At 37.9% G+C, this 22703-nt stretch overlaps 1 protein-coding gene across 6 annotated transcripts in view; it reads right to left on the bottom strand.

Moving 5' to 3' along the window:
• WWP1 (WW domain containing E3 ubiquitin protein ligase 1) overlaps positions 1-22703 on the bottom strand; it is a 122974-nt gene continuing 100271 nt past the window's right edge. For all 6 annotated transcript variants that reach the window (XM_059043562.2, XM_067017542.1, XM_067017546.1 and 3 more), the window contains 8 exons: positions 20569-20728; positions 16835-16968; positions 16603-16743; positions 15753-15873; positions 9689-9793; positions 7089-7185; positions 6595-6667; positions 1-694 (listed from right to left, as the gene is read on the bottom strand). In XM_059043562.2, coding sequence (XP_058899545.1) covers positions 595-694; positions 6595-6667; positions 7089-7185; positions 9689-9793; positions 15753-15873; positions 16603-16743; positions 16835-16968; positions 20569-20728 — 931 coding nt within the window. In that variant the 3' untranslated portion in view covers positions 1-594. The remainder of the gene's footprint in view (positions 695-6594; positions 6668-7088; positions 7186-9688; positions 9794-15752; positions 15874-16602; positions 16744-16834; positions 16969-20568; positions 20729-22703) is intronic.

The raw sequence follows: 22703 nt of genomic DNA, 5'->3' as shown, positions 1-22703 counted from the left end.
AAATTTTCAACTACTGTATTTATTTAAAACAAACTGACAGGTTCAAGCACCCATCTTAAGAAAAGCCAGCAGCATTTTTTAACATATTCAAAGTAAGATTTTGGCCTAAGCCCTTAATACCTTCCTGAACAGCCATGCAACAAAACACCCTCAAGAGGTGTTACAAAGGGAAAAAAAACATGGAGTAATTTGTACTTCTTCCCCTGGATAACAGAAACAAGGTAAAGCAAATCCAGATTATTTTTGAATGAACGGCTGTCATGTTTAATACACTATGAGCTCTATAAAACTAGAGCCACTATCATATATGCTTATATAGATATATACTTATTTTTAATAAAGTCTCTTGCTTGCTTCAACTTCAAAATTTAAGGATGATTTTTTTTTCCTAGTCAGTCAGTCAAGGGAACAATAAATAAAGTAGAAAAGGATGAACTGTTTTGCATATTTCTGTGGAAGAACGGAAAACATTTATACTTTGAGAGGTTCAGAAAATTCACTGTACAGAATGAACAGCTTATATACACTATCTGTGCAACTTTTCTTGGCTGGGGTATTTAAATGCAAGAGCTCCTCCAAGACAAGAAGCCACATTCATTCTTGTCCAAATCCCTCTGTCTCTTCTATTGCAAAAAGAAGTTTTTCCTTTAGTTGTTCATAACTCTTATATGGTGGTAGGTCCAAGCGATTAAAACTGAACAAAAACAAAAACAAAATCAGATGTGTTTTCAATAAAACAAACTCTGAAAAGACTTCTAATACAATATTTTTTTAAAGCACATTTGGAAAGCTAAATAGAGGAAGAATGTAAAAATTTTGCCAGAAGTATTCTAACACACAATTTACTACTGTATTATTACTTAACAAATATAATATTAAATATACAAATTTTCTTACAGCAGTCAATTCAAATTTAAGACCCAGTCACAAAAATATTTTAACGTTTCCCAGAGAAAGCTAGAATTACAAACAATAATTGTAGCAATATGGATAAAACTGCTGGAATTTTTTTTTAAGAAGCACTAATTTTGCTCTTTTGTATACTATTATTGTTACATTGTGTCATGAGTCCCCCTAACTTCTTTTGGGTTAAAGAGTCCATTTCTTTCATTCACTCACCCACCAATTCATTCATCAGTTATTTATTGAGAATCTTTAATATATCAGGTATTTTTCCAGGAGCTGGTGATACAATGATGAAAAAGTAAAGTCCTTGTCCTCGTTGAACTTACATTCTAGGGTGGAGACAGTCAATAACCAAATATATATTTTTTTGTCTTTTCAAATAATCTCATCATATGTATAACGGTTTCTAAAATAATATGCTTACAGTCTTGCTAGACTCAAAGAATTCCCTGCTGGGATTAACTGAGGAAATATAGAAAATACTGAAAATGCTTAAACATCAATGTATTGTTTTACAATTTACAAAGGTGTTAAGATACAGCACTGAGTAGCTGGGTTAAGATTCAGGAGTTTTGGATTTGGGGTTTTGGTCCCCACTATTAGTGTCTAGTGAAATAGCTGAGAAGTCAAAACCTTTCTGTTCTTTCATTTTCTCATGTTGAAGGTTTCTATAGATTATCCAGTTCCCTTCTACTACTCCTACCAGTTATCTGCCCTTGTAAGAGTCAGGAAACCTGTAAATCAAGGAAGAGCCTTTTGAAACAAGGCAGCCAATTAAAATGGTATTCTTCTCAGACCATGTTATTCTGTTTGAAAAGTTGTTAATTTAACAGTAACAATTAAGAGGACTATATATCTTCCCATCGTGTGCCCCCTCCCCACCCCCACCTTTAAACTATGCCTCAAGGTACAGTCTGATACTGAGCTAAGTTCAGGAAAAATTTTTTTCAATAGAGCCCTATACTAACCAGTCACCTGCCTCTGTCAAATTGTCATTCTATTTACCAAATCTCCCCCATCTTTTCCCTCCTGATCATTTCTATTGTTACTATATTCTCCTATATATATTTCCCCATCATCTTTTATATAGACCATCAGTATTTCCTGCCTACTGATCTTGCATCCTTTTTTTTTTTTTAACTTCTTCACAACCTATCTAGCCTTATATCATTGCCAGGGGTACTTTCTTAAAGAGACATGACGGTTTAAAAAACCTCTGCTGCTTCTAATGACTATGGATGGGGAAGTGGGCAAGGAAGCCTATGCTGTTTGGCATAGCCCCTATCAACTTATTTAATGTTCTCCAAGCATACCACACACTTTTCTGTGACCATGCTCTTACGGCTCTCCTATGTTCTGGAATACCCTTTTCTGCCTATGAAAATATTATTAAGAATCAATCCAAATGCTACAACTTACTCCAAGAATTCTCCTTGAACATGTTATACAGACTTAATAATTCCCCTGTCCGTAAGCTCTTTTTTTTTTTTTCCAAAAGGACGAAGTAAAAATTTTATTTTTCACATGTGAGGACCTAGCAAATGCTGTAAATTCTTGGATTTGGTGAAAATTAAAACATTATACACAAATTATGGTCATGTTTATCCATGTATATAATATGGAAGGTGAATATATGTAGAGAGTTGGCATTTGTAATCCATAAGCTCTTTTAATTTCTGTTTTAGCATTTACTTTACTCTGTATTACGACTGACTGGTTTTTTCCATTAGATTCCAAAACCCACAAGGGCAGAGTCATCTCTACTCTCCTAACACAGATCCATTCTGCATACAGCAGACGTTTTGTAAATGTTGAGTTGAACCACATAAGAAAATGTATTACTTTAAAACATCCAAAACAGGGTTCTGTTTTAAGACATCAGACATTATGTTTTGTGCTGGCTTACAAAAGGACAAAGACATACTAACATCTATTTATCTTTTATTGAGTACTTACTATGTGAATATCAGACTACTATTTTAAGTTTTATTTTAGCTTTTGTTTTAGTTTCAGCTTTGAGTAAAGTCTGCTACTTCTATGTTCTTATATATAAACAGGGAAGACATCAATACTTTTCTCATGGACTCTAAGGGAACAGTACGCTATTGGCTTGCTGTACACTGTATATAGCCTGTGGCACCCCTGCCCTGAAAGCTGCCACTTCACTAAGCAAAGCACTGGGGATGAAAGCAGTAGGACCCAATCTGAGAAGAATCAAGACTGCTTCCACCATAAGATTATGGCACTGCCTACCTCAGTCACTACCGAAAACTCAAGTCTTTCTGGATCATCTATTTTCATCTAAATTCTCATCCCCAAACTGATCAACCGTTATTTCCCCTGATCTGAATTAAATCCCCACCCGTGTCCTCCATCTCAGACCTTTCCAATCCATTCTTTTGGACTTATATTTTATGATTTGCAGGCTTCTATAGTCTTAACAACTCCTCTCTTGCCTTAACTGAAATCCAGCTAGTCTGAAATATTCTATTTCCTTTGCAGCCAGTCAACAAACTTTCCTCCTCGGAGGCAAACACAGTCTGGCTACGCAACCTTCTTTCTGCACTTTTTGCTATCACCTGTTGACCATGTTCCTTCACTCACTGGAAGCTCTGGCACCTTCTTCAGAGTCCTCTCATTCACATGGGTGACATGCAATGCCACAGCCTCTCAATTCCTGCCCTTCCTCAGTGCTTCAGTATCATACCTTGAACCTTGTCATCACCAGTAAAGGAAATTACTAATTAAAACACTATTCTCTGATTATCTGTCTTTCCCAACTTACTTCAATTAAAATGCCAACCTATAAATCCATTACTTTCTCACCATCCTATCTTGTCCTCAGACTCTTCCTATCTTCACTTTTTACTTAAGCCACAGCCCATCATCATAATTACTTTAGAGGTCATGGTCCATCATTAAAATCACTACCTTGCAAATATTTTAAAACCCTCTCTCTCCTTTTTGAACTTACTCAAACTCAAACCCTGAATGAATTCAACCTTCTACTTTCTCATTCCTCGTACCTTAACAGTTGAAAATTACTGCGGGGAAAATCTGACAACTTAGGTAGATTAGTGTCACTTTATTTAGATGAACTAGTAGATCCAAGTGGGCAATCTAATGTTGTCCAGCATTCTCAGCTATATTTCTGCACTGACAGCTCTCCCTTTCTTTCTCCTCAAGCCTTTCCTTTCTTCACTGTTAGCCGGGACCTCAACCTTATACTCTGAGAAAACCAACCAACAGTGGATTAACTATTATTCTTTCACAAAATCTAAAATCTATCTGTAGTTTCTATCCAACTTTTCTTCCTCTTCTGTTACAACAAAGGAAATGTTCTTGTTTTTACAAAAGGCGAATTCCTTAACCCACACTCAAAAATCCCAATTCTTTTCATCTTTCTTAAAGAATTATCTTCTTTGGTTATGAACTCTCTGTCCCTGCCTCAACAATCTCTCCTCTACTGGATTCACCAATTTAATCTAACCTGGTGTTCTCAAATGTTTTTGGTCACAGGATTCCTTTTCACATCTAAAAGTATTGAGAAACCCAAAGAGCTTTTATGTGAATTATAGCTGTTGATATTTACCATATTATAAGTTAAAGCAAATTTTAAAAGTAATTTACTTTGAAATAAACGTAAACTTTTTATGAAAAAAAAGACTTTTCAAAAAAGTAGTGAAAAGAGTGACCTTGTTTCATATTTTTGCAAATCATTTTAATATCTGGCTTAATAGAAGACATCTGGTTCTGATACCTATGTGAGCAATTGTTCTGTGGGACTATATTGTTTTAGATTAAGCATATGAAAACTGTCCCCATACAGATATGCAGTTAGAAAACAGAGATGTACTCGTCATTTTTTTCAGATAATTGTGGATATTATTCTTGGATGATATACTAAATTTGACAAGGTTATGCATAATATGGGTTTTGAAATCATATCAAAGAACTTTTTGTACTCTGTTATATGAAATCCATTGTTTTATTTTACACTTTGAATGCATGTTTTACCCACGCATGAGTTTGTAACATCATGCATCAGTCATTTGGAAATACTGGTTCGCCAAGTTATAAAGAATTTTCAAATATTAAAAAAAGTCTTGGGAAGCTAGGTGGTATATACAGGTTTTCCAAAATTCTGATTTTTGCATGAAACCTCAATTTTATCATCACCAACAAAAGCTGTTAAGTTGTTTTTCCTTCAGGTGACAAGTTTTACTTCATTAATTTTCAAGGAAAAAAATCTGAATAAACAAAAAGAAAGCAAGCTGTTCAGCTTACAACTCAACAACTGCCTAACAGCTTCCCCTCAAGACAACCACCAAAGTGCTCTATGCAGACTTCCCATTTTGTCACACAGAATGTTAAAAAAGCTACCTACATGCTTCAAGCAACAAGATTTAATAAGTTTAATACTTCATAAAGAACAACCTTCAATAAGCCTGGCTTTTTTTTTTTGCTTTAAACTTCAAATGTGTGGTGTTGAAAAATGCAGAGATAGCAGTCTTGTGCCACTGCTTTGACTTGTGCTAAGTCAACAGCAGTTGACCCACCATTACTTTGGTACCACAAGTGCAAATGTCAAAACAATAAAAAGGCAAAAATAACTTAGTGTGAAAATAGTTTTGATCTCCTGAAAGAACCATGTACATTTAAGCCATCACCATCTTTTGCCTGAATGACTATAAGAGTTCTATAACTAATCTCCCCGCACTCACTCATCCAATTCCCTCTCTCCTCTGTTGCCGGACTAATTTTTCTTGGATCTCATTATCTGCTATTTAGAACTCTTCAAAGGCTTCTAATTGTTCTTAGAAACAAATTCCTTATAATAGCCGATAAGGCTCTACATAATTTAGCCCCTGCCTACATTTCCAAATTCTTTTATCCCCTCCCCTGATTCATTAAGTTCCATTCACACCACATCATCTTTTATTTCCTTGAAAAAACGACCCTGTACAAAGAGGGCACTTCCCCTGTTTCTTCCCACAGCATGCTATTTATCAAACTCAACTTAAACATCACTATTTCCAAGAAACCTCCTTGACCACCCAATCCAAAGGAGGTTCCCCTCTAGTTGTTCTCCTGGTTTCCTTTGAAGGACTCCTAGCATTTGCAAAGAGTTGTTTACCTGTTTGTCTTTTTTTTTTTTTTTTGCGGTATGCGGGCCTCTCACTGTTGTGGCCTCTCCCATTGCGGAGCACAGGCTCCGGACGCGCAGGCTCAGCGGCCATAGCTCACGGGCCCAGCCGCTTAGCGGCATGTGGCATCTTCCCGGACCAGAGCACGAACCCGTGTCTCCTGCATCGGCAGGCGGACTCTCAACCACTGCGCCACCAGGGAAGCCCTACCTGTTTGTCTTTTGTGTCCCCATCCCCAATGGAGCGCAAACTTCATAAAAAGGCAGGGAGCACTTCAATCTCATTCTATACATAGCGGGTATGCTAAATATTTGTTGAATCAATGGATACATTTCTCAAGTATTTATATTAACCAACCATTCTAATGTGTTTAGTTATAGAATACTATATTAATCAGCCTGTTCTCAAAATTGAAATTCTGACTACTTTAATGAATAAGAAATTATACTGGGTCTTACATAAAAAAAAAAAAAAAAAAAAAAAAAAAAAAAAAAAAAAAGACTCTGGCTTTCACCTTCCTATTTAAGATTCTTGAACTTACCATGTGTGGCTTCTTGGTAACCAGGTATCTTTGCCAACTTTTTCAATGCAAAATTTTTGAGGCCCATTACTTCCTAAATCAGGAAAATAAGACAAAATTTATCTGGTCCTTTAAACTTTTTGGTTTTGATTACTAGTCAAATAATAGAACATGTCACATAGTCAACCCGAATGATACAGAATAAACTACAATGTAAGTTACTTCTGCCTAGAGAAGCTTCTTAGTGCTGTAAAGATCCAGCGATAAGAATTACAAAGTGGAAAGGTAAGTATTTCTACGGAATCTTGCTCCCTTCACAAAGCAATGGCCAACCAGGCTTTGTGAGCAGACTTTCATTTTTGTCTTACAAGTGTATTCGATATTAACCCTTAATATGTCTTTCTTCTGGTAGATGCCCTACATAAAGCACAGAAGAATAATCCGTAGGTTCAAGTCTGTTGCATGTCTAAACGCCATTATCATCCCAAAATTATCTACAGAGAAACTGCATTTACCCATGAGCTCAGCAAATCCTCCTAGAGGTAAACGGCAGGTTCCAGTGACAAACTGCAGTAGTCGCATTCTTACTTCATTGTCTGTCTCTTTCACAAACTGTGTAACAAAATCAAATTTACTTTAATATAAAATAAATACTAGATTATCTTCAATAGTGACAAGAGTAGAGCCTTAAATTACTCTTAAATTTCTTCTGGAAACTTAAGAATTTAACTTGAAGAAGAAGAAACTGAACACAAACTAGTCTTAAAATACATGTGGTAAGTGGCTGCAGCATTCATCATTTATTCAGGCTAGGTACTACACTCAGTACACTATCAATCTTACTTCAATTAATCCTCACAATCACACCATAGGTTGGCCACTATTGTTACTATTATATCCATCTTACAGAGAGGAAATGGAGGCCTAGAAAGGTGGTCATTTGTCCACGGTCAGACCACTGACCAGGGCAGATGTTGTGGCCGGGCTACACTATTACAGCTATCAGCTGTTGAGGGCTCCTGCCATGTGCTGTGCCATATGCTTTTTGTGTATTTGGCCCTTACAACAATATTATGAGATAGCTACTATCATTAGCATCTGCACTACACATATAAGAAAATGGAGGCCTGGAGAGGTGAAATAATTTGACCTTCTCAAACTGCTAATAAGTAGCAGAACTAACATTTGAACTCAGGTCTGGTTGAGCTCTAAACCACCGTTATCCTGACCCGAGCCAACTACCCTTCTCCGCTGTAAGCTACCAAAGATGAACAAATACTTCCCAACTGCCACTTTCAATAGTTTGTGGTATTTTCTTCCACTAAACACCATTTTCCCAACTCTCTTCTTCATACTTGAAAACCTAAAGTATGCATTCTTCTAAAAATATATCTGGTTCACAGACTATCTCTTTTCAAAGTGGACATAAATGGGTAATGTGAAATACTGATCTGAATTGGTCTGAGTATCTTACAACAGAAGGCAAGGAACTTGGGGAACAGTCTGAGAGTAGAAATGTATCTTAAAAACAGGGACTAAACTTTAGCTAACAATAGGACAAAATGTTGTGCTACTTATGACCAAAAATGTTTCTGCACAGAATTGTGCTGAGGCAACATATTTCATCAAGACAAAGAAATTCAGCTTATTACCAGGTCTGGCATAAACCTCACCACTGTCCCCGAAACAAACCCAATTCAGAAAACACAACTATTCATTTGGATTTACATAACCCAAGGCTTAAGCTCCTCGGGTATATAAATACAAAGTCCAAAGGGAAAGTCAGGGAACAAAAGGAGTAAGGAAGCTGGTAATGAGCCTAAAAGGAAAGATAACAGATACCTGCACACATTCTGTATGTGATGCAATTCTGATGTTTTAGGCTTGAAAATAGAGTTCTTCTTAACTTTTTGTTTATTTCTTTTTTTTTTTTTTTTTTTTACAATAGATAATACATGCACATAGTGTGGAACTCAAAGGCAGTAGAAAGGCACAGCAGGAAGAGCAGCCCACACGTGCACCTCTGCCTCCATGTCAGCTGTCCTCTGCAACTGCTGCTCACGTGCCCTCTACCTTCACAGATGCTGTAATTCATACACTAGCAGGCACTTTGTCTATACAGAATATATATTTTCCTTTTAACCAAATAATATACACACCTTTTTCCCTTAATATTGTATTGAAAAATATTATCCTCCAATATTTTTGTTTATTTTCATTAAGAAAAAGAATGATGACAAGGTACAGAATTACATAATGGATATATTACAATTTATTTACTCAGTTCCCCCGATGGACATTTAGGTGTCTCAAGTCTTCATTAGTGTACCAATAATGTAGCAATAAATACTCTGGTATGAGCCAGTTTGCATATGTGAAGTATATCCATAGGATAAATTTCTAGAAGTGTCCACACTTCTTTAAAGCATGGAGCAATAAACATATGACATATCCTTATGAAAAGATGCAACATTTGGAAAATCTTTCTATAGTAACAGAAAAATCCAGGCTTTTCACCTGACTGAAACAGTTAAGCACAAGTACACCAGATGTTCAGTTACTAAGTTGATCAAATGAGTCTCAATTAGTAAATTTATGTGGATAATATCCCTGGCCTAGAGATTTTAAATTTCAAACAACACACAAACACAAACAAAAGAAAGGAGAGGGAGAGAGAGAGAGGGAGAGAGGAAAGAAGAGTCATTCCTGGACATTATCCTCTAGATTGTTCTAACTCCCTGGCATATTATCACCTTTAGAGGAATTAAGTATCTGCATTGACTTTCTCATTAAAAACATACTTCCTCGTTTACTTCTAGAATTAAGTGGAATTTATAGAATACTTTCATACTACTAGAAAAAAATGTTATACCTACAACTATTACCATTAAACTGTTATTTAAAGAAGACAGTCATTTATTCTTTCATTTAGGAAATAAGCAATGGAAAATCCTTTAACAAGTATTCACACTATCCACTTCTGACTTAAAATTCAAAGACTAAATACCATGTCTAAAAGCAGTCTCAACTATAAACGTTAACTGTTTTCAAATCCCCGTTTCATTAGAAAACATTTTCTTTGAGTACTTTGATTCAAAAAGATAAAAGCAAATACCTGCCAAAACCAGATGATTTGCTTGCTGTTTCTGGTATAATGTCGATACACGGTGTTTCTCTGCCAATCTGCTAAGTCAACCTCCTGCATGCCACACAACATGACCTGGGAAAGGAGCACAGTATCAGGTCACAGTAAAGATTTAGTGAAGAGAGTAACCATATGACTGTAATCTGCTAATGCCCAGCTATGCACGTGCATAATTATGTAAACAGCTATGTGTACATCGAATAAAGGTCACAGTAAGCAAATCCAACAAAATTTGTGGCAATTTAACATGCAGAATTCTATGGTACTTTACCTTACCCAAGTTTACTGAACTTAAATTGAAAACATTTAAAGTAACTATTCATCAAGAAAAACATCAGCTGTGTGCCAAAACAATCTTTTACTATAAATATATCCCAAATTAGATATACAAATTACAAATAAATTTCTAGTTCTTCTTTTTTAAAAACCTATGCTACCGGGCTTCCCTGGTGGCGCAGTGGTTGAGAATCCGCCTGCCAATGCAGGGGACACGGGTTCGTGCCCTGGTCCGGGAAGATCCCACATGCCGCGGAGCAGCTAAGCCCGTGAGCCATGGCCACTAGGCCTGCGCATCCGGAGCCTGTGCTCCGCAACGGGAGAGGCCACAACAGTGAGAGGCCCGCATACCGCAAAAAAAAAAAAAAAAAAAAAAAAAAAAAAACCTATGCTACCATATCTATTTAAAATTAAAAATATACTAACCTCTTGTTATTCATCTATCCAGGCTTTGGGAATAAAATATTCTATATACGTGAAATTTTCATATAACTACAGTTTATTATATATGGGATGAAAACTATTTTTGGCATAATAAAATAAAAAGTATATAATAATTTATTTCTCATAAGTCAACTATGATCTATAATTTACATAAAATAAAATGTGCATATTTTAAGTACAGAGTTAGATGCTTTGACAGATGTATACACCTGTGTAACCACTACCATAATCAAGAGGTAGAATATTTCCATTGTGTCCCTTGTCGCAGTTAAAACCACCATCCTTATCTTTGGCTCTAGGTGATCAACGATTTCACCATAGACTAGATTTTTGAGAATATGAGACAATGCTACACATATCCCCTCTCTTTTCTGTTTTCTTCTCCCGCTTAGCACAATGTTTATGAGGTTCATCCACGTTGCTGTGGGTACCAGTACTTTCATATTGCTGAGTGATATTTCATTATATAAATATACAACAATTTATTTATCCATTCCCTTGTTGATGGACATTTAGGTTGCTTCAAATTTTTGATCTTGATGAATGAAGTTGTGATGAACACTTATGGAAAAGTCTTTGTGTGAAAATATACTTCATTTCCACATGAGTAAACACCTACTAGTGGAACTGCTAGGGCATAAGGCTGATGTATGTTTAACACTGTAAGAAACTACCAACAGTATCCCAAAGTGGTAATTCATTTAGTTTGAATTTGCAATTCCCCAATGACTAGTGAGCATCGAATGTTTAAGTGCCATCAGTATAGCTTCTTGGGCTTCCCTGGTGGTGCAGCGGTTAAGAATCCACCTGCCAATGCAGGGGACATGGGTTCGAGCTCTGGTCTGGGAAGATCCCACGTGCCGCGGAGCAACTAAACCCGTGCACCACAACTACTGAGCCTGCGAGCCACAACTACTGAAGCCCACGCGCCTACAGTCCATGCTCCACAACAAGAGAAACCACTGCAATGAGAAGCCTGCGCACCGCAACGAAGAGGACCCCCTGCTCGCAGCAACTAGAGAAAGCCCGCACGCAGTAACGAAGACCCAACACAGCCAAAAATAAATAAATTTATTTAAAAAAAGAAAAAAAGGGCTTCCCTGGTGGCACAGTGGTTGAGAGTCAACCTGCCGATGCAGGGGACACGGGTTCGTGCCCCGGTCTGGGAGGATCCCACGTGCCACGGAGTGGCTGGGCCCGTGAGCCATGGCCGCTGAGCCTGCACGTCTGGAGCCTGTGCTCCGCAGCGGGAGAGGTCACAGCAGTGAGAGGCCAGCGTACCGCAAAAAAAAAAAAAAAAAAAAAAAAGAAGAAGAAAAAAGAGTATATAGCTTCTTTTGTAAAGTGAGTCTTTACTCACTTTTTTAAAAATTGTCTTTTTACTGAGTTACAAGTTTTTAATATATTCTGGATACAAGACCTTTGTCTCAAGAGTTTCTCTCAGTGTGTAGGTTGCCTTTTCATTTACTTAACAGCATCTTTTGACAGGAAGTTTTTAGTTTTGATGAAGTCCAACATCTTTGGTGGGTGTGTGTGGTCTACTGCTTTACTGTGTTCTTCCTAAGACACTTCTGTCTATACTAAGATTTTTCTATGTTTTCTTTTTAGCTTTCATATTTATGTTTATGATTTATTTTAAATTAATCTGTTTATGAGCTGAAGCAGGGGTTAAGATTAATTTTCTTCCATATGAATATCAAATTGATCCAGCATCACTTGTTTAAAAGACTTCCTCTTTCTCCATCAAACTATATTACTTTTGATGAAAACCATTCGACAATATACATACGAGTCTACTTCTGGACTCTGTAAGCGTTCCACTGATCTCTTTGTCTATCCTTGCATAAATACCACACTATCTTAATTACTATGGCTTTATAATAATTCTTGAAATCTGGTAGTTGACATCCTACAAGCTTGTCCTTTTTCAAAATTGTTTTGGCTAATCTAGACCCTTTGCATTTTCTTGTAATTTTAGAACTAGCCTGTCAATTTCTATAGAAAATTCTGCTGGGATATTGACTGGGATTCTGTTGAATACACAGCTCAATTTAGAGAAAATTGACATATTTACAATATTGAGTCTTCCAATACATAACATGGTATATCTCTCTCCACTTACTAAAGTCATCTTTAATTTTTCTGAGCAATGTTTTAAGTTTTTAGTGTAGAGTTCCTACAGGCCTTTGGCTAAATTTGCTCATTTTTTGATGCTTTAGTAAATGAAACTTTGAAATTTCAATTTCTAAATGTTTGCTGCTAGTATATAGAAGATATACAATTGATTTTTAAAATCACTGACCTTGTACCCTACAGTCTTATTAAATTCACTATTATTTCTAGTAGTTTTTTGGTAGGTCCCTTATAAGTCGACAATCATGTTATCATCTGTGAATAAAGGCAGTTTTACTTCTCTTCAATCTTTTTGCTTTTTGCTTCTACTTTTGCCTTACTGCATTAGCTCAGGAATCTGGTACAATGTAGAACAAAAGTGGTGAGAGTGGACATCTTTGCCTTGTTCCCAATCTCAATGAGAAATATTCAAGGTATCACCATTAAGAATGATGTTAGGGGAATACTGCCCGCACGCAGTAACGAAGACCCAACACAGCCAAAAATAAATAAATTTATTTAAAAAAAGAAAAAAAGGGCTTCCCTGGTGGCACAGTGGTTGAGAGTCCACCTGCCGATGCAGGGGACACGGGTTCGTGCCCCGGTCCGGGAAGATCCCACATGCCGTGGAGCGGCTGGGCCCATGAGCCATGGCCACTGAGCCTGCGCGTCTGGAGCCTGTGCTCCGCAACGGGAGAGGCCACAACAGTGAGAGGCCCGCGTACCGCCAAAAAAGAATGATGTTAGGGTTTATCTTTTTTGTTGATGCCCTTTATCAAACTGAGAAAGTTGCCTTCTATTCCTAGCGTGATGAGTTTTTTTTTTATAAAGAATGACTGTTTTATCTTCTTAAAGTTAATTAACCTGTAAAAAGGGGCATGGCATGATTATGAATAACCATTATTTTGGATAATGGTGTGAATATCCCTTATTGTGGTATTATTCACGGTTAAGAGAGACAATGAATGGGAGTAAAAGAAAGAACAAGAGGAGAAAAGTCAAGGCAAAGCAAAACAAAACAACATAAATGTCCATCTTCTCACAGCTCTGTACTATGAGCTAAAGGTAAATCAGTAATCAGTAAGGGCTTTAGTCTCCTTCTCTGTGTAAGGAAATTATCTTATGGCCAAACTATTTCACAAGGCTCTATGTACAGACTGTAAATGCTGCCAAGGGTAATATAAAATATGCACCTATTAATATCCTTCTCGACTTACTGTTTCAGTTTCATCCCAGCTCTAATGTCAGGCTCTTGCCATAACATCCCTCTTTCACTGAGGGGGCCTCTACAGCAGGAGTTCTTAATCGGGGGTGTGGAATATTTTAGGTATACGCATTTTGAGTATACAAAGTTGTTTACTTTTCTTCAGATTCTTAATTAAGTCGGTGATTTAAATTATGGTTAATACTACCCTAAAAAGCATCTTCCGGGGCTTCCCTGGTGGCGCAGTGGTTGAGAGTCCGCCTGCCGATGCAGGGGACACGGGTTCGTGCCCCGATCCGAGAAGATCCCACATGCCGCGGAGCTCGTGAGCCATGGTCGCTGAGCCTGCGCGTCCGGAGCCTGTGCTCCGCAACTGGAGAGGCCGCGACAGTGGAAGGCCCGCGTACCACAAAAAAAAAAAAAAAAAAAAAAAAAAAAAAAAGTATCTTCCATTCTACTAATGCATTTCTGCTAATTTGTGTAAGCAAGCTATTAAGAGATGTTAACCAGGTTTACAGTCTACATGTAATTTAGGCTCAGAGTCCTGATTTTCGTATACTTCCCATGTCAGAGTTTCTAAAAGGCTAATTCCTACATAGGGATATTACTGTATAAAATTTAAAATGCTAATTTTTCATATGCACATTTGATTACACCAACAAACCAAGTTTCTTAATAGAGGACCAAAGATGGCTGAAGTTAAAACAGTGCCCCCCAAAGAAGGTGGGGGAAAATGCAAGCACCTTTCTAACGCCCTGCCTGTGTTCTAATCTATGTGGAGAAGACTTGAAGAATTCATAATAACTCATCATTAGGGAAATACAAATCAAAACCACAGTGAGCTATCACCTCACATCCATTAGAATGGCTTTGATTAAAAACAAAAATAGAAAATAACAAGTACAGGCAAAGATGTGGAAAAGTTGGAAGCCTCACATACTTTTGGTGGGAATGTAAAATGGTGCTGCCGCTATGGAAAAGTGTGGCAGTTCCTCAAAAAGTTAACTAGAGAATTACTATATGATCCAGCAATCCCACTGCTGGGTATATATCCAGAAGAACTGAAAGGAGGATCTCAAAGTGATATTTGTACACCCACGTTCATAGCAGCATTATTCACAATAGCCAAAAGGCGGAAGCAACCCAAAGATCCACTGACTGATGAATGGGTAAACAAAATGTGGTCTATACACACAACGGAATATTACTCAGTCTTAAAAGGGACAGGAATTCTTATATATGCTACAATATGGATGAACCATGAGGAGGTTATGGTAACTGAAATAAGCCAGTCACAATAAGACAAATACTGTATGATTTCACTTATATGAGGTAACAAGAGTTAGTCAAACTCAGAAACAGAAAGTAAAATGGTAGTTGCCTGAGGCTAGGGAGGAAGAGGAAATGGGGAGTTGTTTAACAGGTATAGAGTTTCAGTTTTGCAAAATGAAAACGTTCTGGAGATTGGTTGCACAATACTGTGAATACACTTAACATTACTGAACTGTACACTTAAAAAACGTTCAAGATGGTAAATTTTATGTTACGTGTATTTTATCACCAAAACAAAAAAAAAAAAAAAGGAAAGAAAACAAAGGAAAGAAAGAAAGCATTTCTGATATATTGTACTTCTAACAATTCTAAAGTACAGTTAAGACCACTAAGAACTCACGACTTAGAAATCTAATCTTTGGGGTAACTCACTACTAAACCAGGAGTTCCCCAAATTATTAATAAGGTTGCACTCACTCTTTAGGAGCCTTAACAGTTGGCACTGATTGATGATTCTGTGCTCATGACATCAGCACATTTTGGAGAACTTAAGACCGTTACCCAATGCTGGGATTTTAGTACCCCCTGAACATTTGGATGAATGAGAGAGGATTGAAGATTTATGCCACATGATTTTAAAACTTGTGGACATTCTTTTGTAAAAGTGTAACAACAGTCCCTCCTCCCATTAACATTCCCTATAATAGCATAATAAAAGATCCTAACCTCCAATTCTTTTTCATCAAAGTACTGCAGCCACTGAAGGGGAACAACCTCATTAAAACCATCCAGGAAAGCTTTGGTCTGTTCTTGTACTCCTCGAGAAAAACGCCACTCTGTCATTAAACTGAAAATAAAGATGGTATTTAAAAATAGGTAATTTGCATGTGAGGTAAAAGGCTAAAAACACAAGAGTACTTACTTCTTAACCATCATTAGAAAAGAAAGTGAAGAAAATCAGTATGCTGTATGAGTCGTAGAATTCAAGAGAACACAGTTTCAACACAGAAGTTGTGGTGAGCACTATTAAGAGTGAGTTAAAAAGGGAAAGTGAGATGGAATAGGAAATAAGCATTAGAGTGCTTAGGCAGCTGTGGCTCCAGGCTTGGTTTTAACAGAGCACCTCTGTCTCCTCATCTAGAAATGAAGAGGCTGCATGGGCTTTGTAAATTCCTTTTTTAGCACCAATGTTCTCTGATTTTTGATCGGGACAAAGGTAGGATGCAGACAGCAGGTGGCAGTGGGAAAGTGAAGGGCATCATACATACTCTTATTTCACGAACACTGGTACTGCTGAGAAGAACTTAAATGTATGCCAGAGGCAAGGGAACTGGGGTTTTTGGTTTTGTTTTTGTTTCACTACATTTGATTTTTGAGCGGTGTCAGAGCATGTTTATAAATTGAGAGGAAGACTGAGTAGACAGAAAAATGATTAAAAAGGAAAAGTGAAAGAGGGAATGAATGTGGAACATCTTCCCAGAGGCGCAAACAAGGGACAAAGGTAAGGGTATATATAGATAGTTCTAACATGCTCTAGTAGTTATAGAAATTAAGGTCAATCAGGTAATCACCTTACCCAATATATTCATCTTTATTCTCCTCCGTCACCAGGATATTGGAACCTCCCAACTTCAGGTCATGTGAAGTAACTTTTCCCAAAATCTCCATGTCAACAGAAAAGTACATTTCTAAGCCACATTCTTCAATGTTGTTGTCTCTGGGTGATATAAATATATACAACCACCAATTAACAAAATATGTAAAACTGATTTCAAGAAAATACCTTATTAAAAGATAAATCTTCAAACCTTATCCAGATAAGGGAGTTATAAAATTCAGTATCAATAGATTCCAAATCCTTAATAGTCAGCTTTTTACTTAGCATACGCTTGTAGAAGGGTAAAGAGAAACCAGTATCAATGAACTTTCCATGAAAAAGTGCCTGACAAGAAAAACAAAAAATGTTATTTAAAAAATTACAAAGTAAGAATTTTCTTATTCAGAACACAATGATAACAGAAATCATGAGGCTTTACAGGCAAAAAAAGTAATAAGTAATCAGCATAAATCATGAAGAAAACTAAAATATTACATAAAATGCTAAGTATGAAAAACAAATTTATAGAGTTAAAACAGCATCTCTTTAACTGAGGTCAAACACTTAGCTCTATCATGTCCTATCAGGAACTGTAAAAGAGGATGATAACGGAGCTTTATCAAACCCCCACTCTTTCTAATGTTTCACGAATTACATTAACCCCACTGGATGGAGAAATGAAGGCATCTCAGGGCCACCGTGCATGCACCTGGAAAGACCCCACCCCCGCTTTCGTATCCCACAGTTGCCTAAGAGATCTTCAAGACTAACCCCGTCGTGCCTTCACTCCTATGCACGAGAGTCAATGCAGGAAGTCCCAGACCTGCAGTACCGTGACTCTCACCACCATCTGCCTGTCCACCTTGGTATCTGATTCCATGTCTCTCAGCATCTCCTCAAACTCTCAAAACCATCTACCGTGTTTTGCCCTCTGAAGCTCATGATCCACCATATTAGCAAATTCCCCCACATCCTCCACTCATTGTTTGAAGATCCTTTAGCATCTTGTTGTAACACAAATCTGGCATTTTTCTGAGGACCCTGCTTCCTTTCAAGTCCTCTCAGAGGGATGGCTGTTTCTCTCCTATCCTCCCTCATGTCACCAGGCCTAGGAGTGGGGTGTGTGTTGCTTCTCGTTACTAATGTCACCTCGCTAGCCCGCCCCAGGTTTCAGTTTCAAGCCCATGCCACCCCACTGCCTTGGTGGCTCCCCCGCCCCACCTCCTTGCTGCAGTCATCCTTAGGTCTCCGCGTTTCTCCCCTTTACTCCTTCAATGCTGTGTTTTTTGACACGACCACCATCATTTTGAAGATTTCAACATCTACACTGATGATTCTTTTACTACCCTGGAGTTATAGGGGTAATTCTTTTTATACCCTTTGTATTACCCCTTATAGGGGTAATTCTTTTTATACCCTTTCCATGATCTTAGTCTTTAACTTAGCTTAACATTCTCAACACCATAGCCTAGACACTGTGATCAGCGCTGGCTGCAATCCTGCATAAACTCAGTTCCGAACACCTAATTTTCCAGCTCACTGCCCTTAGTAGTAACACCAGCAACGTTTGACTCCACTGGAATCTAAAAAAATCAGGGAAACTGTTACCTTATCACTCTCTCTCTCAGCCCCCTCGTGAAGTTCTCTCTCCCCTTACTCAGTTTAGATTCCACCTTCAATAATTAAAATTACTCCCTTGTACCGTCAAATCCTGTCTCCCTGGTATAAAAATACAATACATCAATACCTTTTTATTTCTGGCAAAATCCAAAGCCTGGCTAAATACAACTGTCCACCCATTCCATGCCTATGCCTGGGCAGTGGAACATGCCAGAAGTGTATATGCAGCCATGCTGACTGGTTCATGCCCAACGCCCTCAAGTGGGAGCCCACTGCATTCAGTCTCCCGCTCTCCCAGATGACTATTTCATTCCTCAAGTGCCTCCTCACTCTGAGCTAAGGATCTTGCTTTCTACTTCACTGAGGAAACAGAGCCATCATAAGAGAACTTTTGTGTGTTCCACCACATCTGCCCACTAAGAGCATCTGAATCTATGTAACTCTTACTATGGAGAAGCTCTCTATTACTTCTCTGTGCACTAAACAGATCTCCTCCTTGCTCTCCTATTCAAGGTCATTGCTTCCATATTCCCTATCTCGTTGACCTCCTCTAATTCTTTCCTCTCTTATCATCATCAGCATATAAATGTTTTATCCTCCTCCTATTCTTGGTTCCTTACGTACTTCTGGTTACTGCCCAACTTCTCTATAATCCTTTATAGCAAGCTTCTTTAAAAAGATCTGCTTATATTTGTTGCCTCCACTTCTCCTTCCGTTCTCTCTCGATGTCACTCCCTCCAGTCTTTCCTCTCCACTGCCCCTGAATATCATTCACCTGGCCAAGTCAAACGGTTACTTCTCAGACCTCATCCTGCTCAGCCTACCAGCATTGGACACAGCGGACCACTTCTTCCTTCTTGAAACACACTTCCTTCTTCTTCCTCTGTCTTCTGGAAACCGTTCTTATTTGATTCTCCTATCTCCTCCTCTGCCTCAGCTCTTTTGCTGGCTCCTTCTTATCTCCCCAATTTACGTGTCCTTAAACGTCTTGTCTGTCCACACTTATTTTTTAAACGGTCACACGCCTGACCTAGATATCCCCTCATGGCCAGCCTTGTATATCCAACTACCTATTCTACATCTCCACTTGAGGGTCTGCAGGCATCTTAAACAAACCGAATTCCAATTCTGAACTCCCTCCACCCCCGACATTTCCTCTTGCCACAACCCTGCTGTCCTGGGAAAGGGCAATTGCAACCAGACAGCTCGGTGCCATACTTGACTCTCTCACACCCTGCGTCTAAATGGTCAGGAGACCCTGCTGGCTCTACCTGCAGAATACATCCAGAATCCAAAGCACACCTCGCTACCTCCGCTGCTATACCATTCAAGTCCAAGCCGCTACTGGGCTGCTGCAAGTGGTCTCCCTGCTTCTCCTCTTACATTCCTCTGCCCTCATCTATAGTCTCTTTCTACACAGCAGGAAAGTCAGCTTAATAAAACCTAAGTCACATTATGTTACTTAGATTATGTCACTCCCTGCTCAAAAGGTTTAAGGGAATTTCCCAAAGATTCCACACACTACCTCTCAACCTCATCTCCTAGCACATTCTCTCTCAGATACTCTGCTCCAGCTATGACATTTTTCATTCAGAAACGTACTTCCACCTAAGACCCATTTTTCTTGCTGTTCCCTGTGCCTAGAATATTGTTCTCCAAAATATTTGCATGATTCAACCCCTTACTTTCTTCTTATTTCTGTTCATGTGTTACCCATCAGAGGCCTCCTCTAATCATATTAAATAAAAGAGCAACACTGCCTTTCCTTCAGTACCTACTTATTTATTCTTTGCCTCCCTCTAACAGAATTTAGATTCCCCGAGAACAGAGACTGTGTCTTTTTTTCATGGTTTCAACCCTCTCATACTATGATACCACAGTAGGCACTCAATAAATATTTGCTGAGTGAATGAATAGACAATAAGGTGCAAATAAACAAACACTTCTCAAGAAGGCCATAGTTCGACAAGACCTTTTGCAAAGCTCTAAAAATTCCAAAAACATTAATAGAGTTCAATTATTATACAACTCAGATTTTCCTGTTATAGAAAAGTGGTCATACTATAATTAGGCTTAAATGAAAGGACTTTTAAAGACCAAGTGGCTCTATCAATAATCTTCATAGACATAATCTTGATTTCACACAGGTACTCAAAAAATAAACTATATATTGATACTCTCTGGGCAAACTTCCTTGGTAAGAAAATTTGTGAACACACATAATCAAGGATAATGCATATAATTTTTTATAAAGTCCTCTCTAAAATACTTTTGAAATAAGCAAAGTTTAAATAAATAAATAGGTAATGGAAAGTCAGGACTCACCATAGCAATAAAGCGACCAATGAAACAAAAGTATGAAAGATGGTCTGGATTAATGGTTGATGCTGGATTTATCTGCAGACAGTAGTTGTTCTTGCCAGCATACTCAAACAAGCAATACATGGGGTTCAAAACTTCATGTGAAAGCAAGAAAAACCATTCTCTGCAAGAAAATAGGTCAACATTATTTTTAGCACCCATACGTATGAATTTAAAAACAGATTTTAAATATATCCATACATATATAATACCTCTGCTCAACAGCCTTTAACAACTCCGCTGTCCAATTCCTTAGCCCTCCATTTAAGTTCCTCTGCAATGTAGCCCTCCATTCCAAGTTACCTGCCAGCTCCTGAGTTGCCAAACTATAAACTTGGTACTTCTGACTTACAGTGTGCTTCTTCCTATGCCATATTTTTGTTTGTGTATGAATCCTCCACATCAACTCAGCCTATGGGGATCCCACTTTCTCTTTCAAGTCCAGCTAGATCAATTCCACTTCAGCAATTTTTTGAAGCAACTTTCAGTGTATTTCAGTGTCTCGGTCACTGAACACTTTGTGGTAACAAGCTCACAACAGTAGCCATTTTTCTGCACTTGACTGGCCCACCTGACCACTCCATCCACCAGACTGTATGCTCCTCAAAAACGAAAGCCATACCTGTATATATTTTTTATATCTTTAACTCTCATAGGCAGCCTACGACCTATATGCAATAGGTTTTAATAAATATTTGCTGGTGATACTGAGATACACAGCACTGCTGCTATGGAACAGTTTTAATTTTTTTTTGCCAATGCATTAAAAATGGAACTAAAATTTTAAAAGAGGAAATCTTTAAATGTGATAGGCATTCTCTTACTTATTACCACCTAGTTGGCCTCATTTTAAGAAGTCCAATATACAAAACTCAACTAGGTAAAAGATTAATAATTTATATTACAAAATAAACTCAATTCGCAAAGACTCTCTTCAACAGCAATTTCTTCTAATGCAGGGTTCAAAACTCAAATGTCTACAGGTATCAGTAAGTGAGTACAAGGGGCTTCCTTCTCTGCATGGGATGACATTCTCTACTTAGCCACAACCCCCTATTCCTCATTGTACCCCTGATAAAAGTTATCATCAGTCTTAAGGAAGAATTACTTCCGGGCATATAATCATAGTCATTAGACAACTTGGCAGTGGTGGGCAGGAAGTGAAAAAGAGTGTATGCTACCTTACTGGGGAAGAAGCTACTCTGATTCAATCAATTGATGCCATGTGAGAAGGGTGGGGTAAGTGATTTTAAAGACAAGCCAGAAATCTTGATTCACAGGCATAATCTAGTGATTCCCTTTAATGTTGTTAAGTAATATAAAAAAATTCAAAATCACAATGGGGGGGCCACCACTGTGCAGGCTAAATCTGGCCTGGCAGCCTATTTACAAATGTTTTTCCAAAACTTTTAAAACACAATCTTGGAAACTTACTGAAGGGTAGAGAAGGGAGTCTAAATCAACTGAGAAATGATAAACACCAATTTATAAAATGAAATCCAGTCCCAACATAAGTAGCTGAACCAAGTCGACTTCGCACTGTAATGAGGCAGAAGTAAGACATGTACCCAGGGAAGAGGACTGAACTGATCTAGTGAGAATGTGTTTAGACACAAAAACTAGAAGTAAAATTCCCAGTTGTTGCAGATCACTTTTAGCAAAACAACAGCCCAGAGAAAACTCAGTAAATTCAAAAAAAGAATGACTACAACATGGCATCTAACCTATACTCTAATGGTAAGAAAAAAGAAGGAAAAATTCTAACTAGCAAGAGGCAAAGAGTTCCCTTTCAACATACTCTTCCATATACTCTCAAATGAACTAAAGAGTTACAGGAGGTTGAAAAAATTATTAGGCGACAAATGAGCTAGCAGAGCCTAGAGAAGAAAACAGTAAAACCACTAACAATGAAAAATCACATTAGAAGCAGCAAAATGTAGGGCAGTACTGCAAACAGTGACATGAGGATAGGCTTCAGAAAAATCAAAACAAAATGAAAAAGCACAAAGATAAAAATGATCAGAGAAAAGATGACAGACATGTAAGACTGACAAAGGAGATTTCACATACCCATGATTGATGTTCCTGAAGAAAAATGG

This window comes from Kogia breviceps, chromosome 17 (assembly GCF_026419965.1).
Source record: "Kogia breviceps isolate mKogBre1 chromosome 17, mKogBre1 haplotype 1, whole genome shotgun sequence".
Lineage (NCBI taxonomy): Eukaryota > Metazoa > Chordata > Mammalia > Artiodactyla > Physeteridae > Kogia > Kogia breviceps.
This window is presented reverse-complemented; position numbering and strand designations above follow the sequence as displayed.